The 6731-nt window shown below is 50.3% G+C and overlaps 1 protein-coding gene across 1 annotated transcript in view; it reads left to right on the top strand.

Annotated features, from left to right (window-relative positions):
* The window catches only part of DOCK4 (dedicator of cytokinesis 4), a 392534-nt gene that overhangs the window by 169784 nt on the left and 216019 nt on the right, over nucleotides 1-6731 (top strand). Inside the window, 2 exon segments of the mRNA XM_019653023.1 lie at nucleotides 1606-1754; nucleotides 4722-4806. Coding sequence (XP_019508568.1) covers nucleotides 1606-1754; nucleotides 4722-4806 — 234 coding nt within the window.

The raw sequence follows: 6731 nt of genomic DNA, 5'->3' as shown, positions 1-6731 counted from the left end.
GTACCGTGAGCAGGAGTTGGGAGTAATGAAGAACCAGCTCCGTGGAGCGCTTAGGAGCTCAGCAGAGCGTGGTGATTTAGATCGGGGGCTCAGGGTGGCGTCACAGAGAATGCCCCTTGTTCAGCTGCCACACTGCTAACCTGCGCAGTACATGGAAACGCTGCAAGGCGTTCAGCTCCGATAAGGCAGAAGACCCGGGGCTACTTGGTAGACGGAAAACTATGTTATGGCTGAATGCCTGCCCGTCACACAGAATGTGGGGCCCCTTGCAGCTTATCGCCATGGAGGACTCGAGATGAGTGGGAATCTCAGTGCCTCATCCCACTCTTCAGTTGCACACCGTAGAGAGTGGAAACATAGCTTTTGGTGAAGAAAGATGAAGGGTAGTTACTTGCAAAGGGCTTACCCTCGGTGTCTCTGGGTAAGAGGCCAATACTTAGGTTTTGGTAAAGACAGTATTTGTAGGGGCTGATTCTGGACCAAGCCCATAAAACAACATGTTAGGAACAGCTGGTACTTTCCTGAGCTGTCTTCTGGGCCAAGCATTGTTCTCAGAGTTTTGCTATATTAACTTATTAATCCTCACAGCAAGGTAAGTAGCCTGGTACCCATTCTGCAGGTGGGAACATAAGCACGCAGAGGTAAATGAAAGCATTGGGATGCACATCCGGGAGCCTGGGCTTCCACATCCATGCTCTCCATCACTGTGTCTACCACTCTCTTCACAAACGTTACCTCAAACCCATAAAACAACCTGACTGGAAGGTAGCTCTGTCCCTGTGTCACAGATGACAGAACCCCTACTCAAAGCCTCTGAAACAAGGAAGGGGCTCAAACAGGGTTGGACACCAGGAGTTTGGCCCATCTTTCCACTAAGCTCCCGTGCTTGATGGATTTCCTAGGCGAGCACCTTGAATCTACGTGAATGTTTGACAAGTAAGGAAGAAAATGCCATTCTTTTAAAGGTCTAAATACTGACCAGATAATAGCAGTGGCAATCCACCAGTGAAAGGGTTTGCAAGCCCTCTGTGTGCCCACCTTCTGATGGGAAAGGCAATCAAGCACTAAGACCAACCTGCAAGAAATAACCGGAAAGAATGTTTTCCGTTAAACTGGCTTTAGCTGCCTGCAGCCTTGGTCCTGAGAAGAGAGAAAAGAAAGCCGGGCAGAGTGGTCCCGGGAGGTTCCCCGACAGAGGTGGGAGTCAGGCAGAGCTGCGAGCGGCAGCACAGTTTGGATAGAGCTGAAGAAAGCAGGCTTGGAGAAGGAGAGGGCGGCGGAGTAGGGAAAGCCCAGGGACCCGGCCAAGCTCCCCGTGTGGGGGCACCGTGGGGACACTGGGCCCGTGTCTGTGCTGGTGAGTCTGGGCGGTGAAGCTGGGGCCTGGGCAGGACAGCAGCCTGTGAACCTGGGTGAGGGCCACTAGGGCAGAGAGTGTGTTCGCCGACACGAGGGGAAAGTTAGTGTGTCAGCACAGAAGCTGTCCCCAGAGTGGCCGGCACACACAGGGCGACCTGGACATGTCCCTCCCTCTTCTCTGGGGTCCCCCACAGCTTAGTAAGTAAGGGGACTGACTACTGAGTCTCCCGTTTGCGTATTTCCTAGAGAAACGAGGGAGACCTCTTCCACCGGCTGTGGCACATCATGAATGAAATCCTGGACCTGCGCCGGCAGGTGCTGGTGGGCCACCTGACCCACGACCGGATGAAGGACGTGAAACGCCACATCACCGCCCGCCTCGACTGGGGCAATGAGTGAGTGCCACCGCGGGGGCCGTCTCTAGGGGCTGCACGTGGCAGAGGCGACACAGGCAAGACCAGTAGGTGGTGTCATCTCCAGAAGACACCGTATGGGGCGTTTCCAGTTGTCCTCTTTTGGGGGTTCAGTACAAACCGTCATTGATGGAGCCGAGCACCCCCTCCCCTGGGGCTGGTGTGTCCCCGGGTGGTGTTTGCTTGCTAGTGTCCTATGGCCTGATGTGTGCATGTGCTCACAGGACATGAAGTGGTCACAGGCGGCATCAGCTAGACGTGGCTTCTGCTAAAACAGGTCCTGCTTTCAAACAGGCATCAGCTTTGGCACGTGTGCTTCCTTTTAACATTCCCCCTCCGCGTCGTGGAATAGGTCACAGCGTACCCCGGAGGGTGTCACTGTGCTAACAGCTCCCGGTGAGTCTCAGGGCAGGTGTTTCACGGGGCCTTCTCTAATTGGCCGGGACTTCCTGGGCACATCTGTTAGCCAACCTGAGGAGCTGCTTGACATAACTCACTGAAAAGCTGCTTTTGACCGCCATTTACTTTTAAATAAAAGTGTAAGTGACTAAAGTAACAGCCAAGCACACTAAATAGTCAATCTAGCCATTTAAAGCTCTGATCGAGGCTGATAGTGTACTATGGTGGTTAATGTGTGGGTGACATGAGAATTTGCCGGCCTTCGCTCTAATCCTGAGCTTGTCTGGGCTGATGTCTAAGGAAGTTGAAAGGTCCCTTGGTGTCATACATGGCTGCACGCCGGGTCCAGAGACGCTGCAGCTGCAGTGGTGGACATCACTGCCCTTCCCCTAGCTCCTCTTCCTTTAGCCACAAGGCTGATGTTGTCTGCATTTCCAGGTTCAAATTCTCAAAGAAGGCATCTCATTGAGACCCCATATCTGTTATGCCTGTCAGACTCAGCATTTTACACCAGCTGCTCATAAGCTGCTGGCCAGTCCTTGGATTCGTTGTCCTGAGGTCAGGTGCCCCCCTGTGGGCCAGGTGGGTGTGACTCTGGAAGGGGAGGTGGTCAGAAGACTGGACTGTTAGCGGTCCCCAGCCCTCCCGGCAGCTTCTCATAGAAGGCGCTCTGGGTAAGGTAGGTGCTGTGATTCACTCCTCAGCCCTAAGGACCCAGTGTCAGATTATGTCGTACATTGTAGCCGGTGGTGGTTTCTCTCGGGAGGTGAGGGAGGTGACAGACCCTGTCAGAATCCCTGGGGAAGTGGAGCAAGGGGGTTGTCCTAGTCAGCTCGGGTTGCCATAACAAAATTCCATAGGCTAGACGGATTAAACTACAGACACTTATTTTATCACAGTTCTAGAGGCTAGAAGTCCATGGTCAAGGTGCCATCCAGCCTGGTTTCTGGTGCAGGCTCTCTCGTTGGTTTGCAGGCGACAGCCTTCTCAGTGTCCTCACCTGGCCTCTCGGTGCTCATGCAGGGAGGGAGGCACCCCCGCACGTCTTTCTCTTCTTAGGACACCAGTCCTGTGGATTAGGGCCACAGCCTTACGACCCCATTTAACCATTACTACCTCCGTGTGGTCCCTGTCTCCAAATATGGTACTATTGAGGTTAGGGCTTCAGCATATACATTTTGGGAGGATATAATTCAGTCCATCCCAGGGACACAAGAGTATTTGCAAAACAAATCACAGTGCTTGTTGTGATATGAAAGTTCAACAAAAGTGAAATAATGGGGGTATGACTTTTTTTTAAGGTTCTCAAACAGAAACAAAATTGAAGAAAATTGAGAAACTATTTTAGTACCAGAAAGACAGCTCCTGCCATCAAGAGGCCACAGTGTTCCAGTCTTCTTAAGAACAAACATTCCCCAGGGTGGCCGGGGCAGCGCCTGGCTCGACATTAGTACTGAATTAATACATTCTACTTAGGAAATCTCTAATGAGGTTTTGGTGAGGGCACAGAATGTCAAGATTCTTTAAAAAAATACAAAAGTAAGAAAGTGGTGGTTGTGCTTTGGAAGTGCAGTCAATGCAGGAAGGCTTCGTGTTAGAGAGTTACGATGTGGAAGGGATGCAGTCAGTGATGCTCCCACGGGCCACGCCTGAGACCCGGAGCGGGGTAAATGAGGGCAGTCTGGTAGAGAGGCGGCATCTTGGCCTTGGCCCTAGGGCAGTGGAAAGGCATCACGAAGCCTTTGGGATGGTCGAGGCTGGTTAAGGAGATGTGGACAGCAGTGGAGTAACGTGGATGTCTGTGACCAAGGTCACGGAGGAAACTGGCAGGGTTGTCTTGTTTTCCTCTGCCCCAGGTAAGGCATTGCGAATCAGCTCCTCTGAGACTGGAGAGAGCCTTGGGATACTTCTCGGCACAGCAGGCCGCATGCTGGTCACCATGAAGCCCGACCATTTTGCCACCCCAGGCCTAGAAAGCACTGTGCTGCCCTGGCTTCTTTTCGCTGTCTTTGCTGAAGTTCTCCTAATGACGGACCCCAGAACTTGCCATGAATGAATGACAACCATGAGCACGTTGCTGGCGATTCCTGTTAGAAATGAGTTAGCTGTGGACATAACTAGGTATTTTGGTACCACGTCAAATCCTAAGGGCCAAACTTCCGTCTCTGCAGCTCCAAGTTCTAGAACAAAATTGTGTCCAGCTCTAATTTCCAGCCCAGTCCAGTGTGGGAGAGTTTCTGTGGGGAGTTTGTAGGGTGCTGAAGGCTTCTCACCATGTAACACCAAGGCCCCCCATGGCAGGAGCACTCTGCTGAGAGCGCCAGCCCATCTCCCCTGATTCGCCTGCCCTTTCCTGTTATGCCCATGGTCCAGCTGAGTTACGCGCGCTGCCCTCACCATGGTGACAAGTAATACACGGTAAAAAATATGGGTGAGAAAAGCATGGTGGCTGCTATGTCTAATTTCAAGGGGTTGCAGTAAAAAGTAATTCTTTTAAGTAAACTCCAGAAAGGTGACTTTTCTCCCCAACTTTTGCAATTTGTTTTCTAGACAACTAGGACTGGACCTGGTGCCCAGGAAAGAGTATGCAATGGTGGACCCAGAGGACATCAGCGTCACCGAGCTCTACCGATTGGTGGGTACAGGAAACGGTGCTCAGCCTCGCTGCTCATGTTGTGGTTTCCGTGGCGCTATTCATATTTGCTTGATTTTGGAAGAACAGGATATTCCAGAACTAATTTGGAGCGAGTAAAGAGAATTGGGAGCTGAGGGAACCGTGCCCTGAGGATGGAACTGAGGCAGTTTACCTGTCTCGGGGCGACATGATGTTCCCCACTTAGCCCTCAACTCCCAGGCACCGGGAAGTAGATCCAAAGAAGTCTTAAATTCGCTTGCAAATCTTTGGACGTTTTGCCGAGTGTGGTGAAATGCGTACAAGTCACGCACATTTGCCAGTTGGTTTCAGGACCGTGCTGTGACTAATGGTGTCCAGTCCGTGCTCACCAGCATGCGAGCCCCCGCCCGGCCCCCGTCGTCCCTACATGTACCCACGCCCGAAGGTGTCTGCTTGGTCTCCAGCCGCTGGCCCTGCCCCCCGCCCCCAGCCCCTGTCCATTCCTAAGTGCTGGAGCCTGGGACTTATCCTGAAATACTTGATCAGCTCGCCCATCACGGCGTCACCTGCGACGTGTTTTTTTCTATTTGCATGGTAGGTTAAAGTCCAGTTGTTTGTTTGGCATCTAGGTTCCCCAAATCTGGTCCAATCTGCCTTGTATTTCTTAATACTTGTATAAAATTCACCTAATCTCTTGATAGCAACTAAGTTCTCTAAAACCCCAAATCAGAGAAGAAGGTGGCTGGGAAGGGCTTTCAAAGGCCACTCCCCAGCAGAGATTTTACTCTGCTCTGGTTACTTCTCCATCTTAGCGTAATGTCCCAGGAGGAGCGCTTGTGCTAAGCAGTGGACTCCTTTTCAGAAGACCCTGCCTCTTTTTGGGAACCTTTCCAAGCCTACAGTGATTTTCATAGACCAGTGGGATATTCTTGCCCTGAGATTATTTGTATCTGAAAAATATCAGGGAAAATCATCAGTAAGTCCATCGGAATTCTGTCTGATTCGGGGAAGCCGTTCTTAGCACCGCTTTCAGTGTTTTTCCTTAATCACTGATTTGTTCAGATTGTCTACACCTCATTGTAGCTGTTGAAATAAATTCTGTTTTTTGGAGGACCTCTTTACCCTGAGCTTCCGCAGAGGGATGTTTTGTGCCACCTGCCTCTATGGCAGCAGTGGTACTGGGCGAGTGTCTAGCATTTCGTGAGGACACAGTTCACATCAGCTGTGGGGAGACAGGGAAGGCAGAAGGGGTAAACCGAGAGGATTCCAAGTTAAAGTCCTCACTGCTGCTTAGTCTTTATAACAAATCAAACCTGTATAATTTATTTGTCGGTCATGTGCTCTCATGGGACATGTTTATTTTCGAGTATCATATTTTGTCCCTCACTTTTAAAAACTCTCTCGCTTAATTTGAAGTTTCTTTGCTTTAGAGGAAGCGCTGTCTCTTATACTTCTTCTGTTATGCCCAGGTCATCCTGGACGGTCCTTGGCACTTAGTAAGCAGCCAGCGTTTTTGAGGTCATTCTAGTGTTAGGGGAAGACCATGGGGTACAGGTCCAAGCAATGAGATTCGACTTCCATCTCTTTCTTTTACCAGCTCTGGGATCCTGCACCATCGCTTAATCTCTCAGAGCCTCAGCTTCTTCATCTGTGAAGTAATTTTATCTCTGTTCTTTTCAGTTAATGTCATATGTGTGGTGGCATATTGACTGCATCTTTCAACATTCCAATTTGTTAGTGGTACTGGGAGCGCCACGTTGATAAGATTTGAGGGTCTCATCTGAGTTGTGACTGATGGGCAATGACTACTATTGGTGGGACAGAACTCCTATTAATTAACAATGACTGCCATGGGAGGTTGTTTTGTTTTTTGTTCGTTTTTTAAGTATTTTACAGCTCAAATTTTAGTCTATAGTCTTCATTTTACAGATGGAGAAATAAAACGT

Source organism: Hipposideros armiger, unplaced genomic scaffold, assembly GCF_001890085.2.
Source record: "Hipposideros armiger isolate ML-2016 unplaced genomic scaffold, ASM189008v1 scaffold_192, whole genome shotgun sequence".
Classification (NCBI taxonomy): domain Eukaryota; kingdom Metazoa; phylum Chordata; class Mammalia; order Chiroptera; family Hipposideridae; genus Hipposideros; species Hipposideros armiger.
Note: the sequence above shows the minus strand (reverse complement) of the source record. Positions and strands in the feature narration are given on the sequence as shown.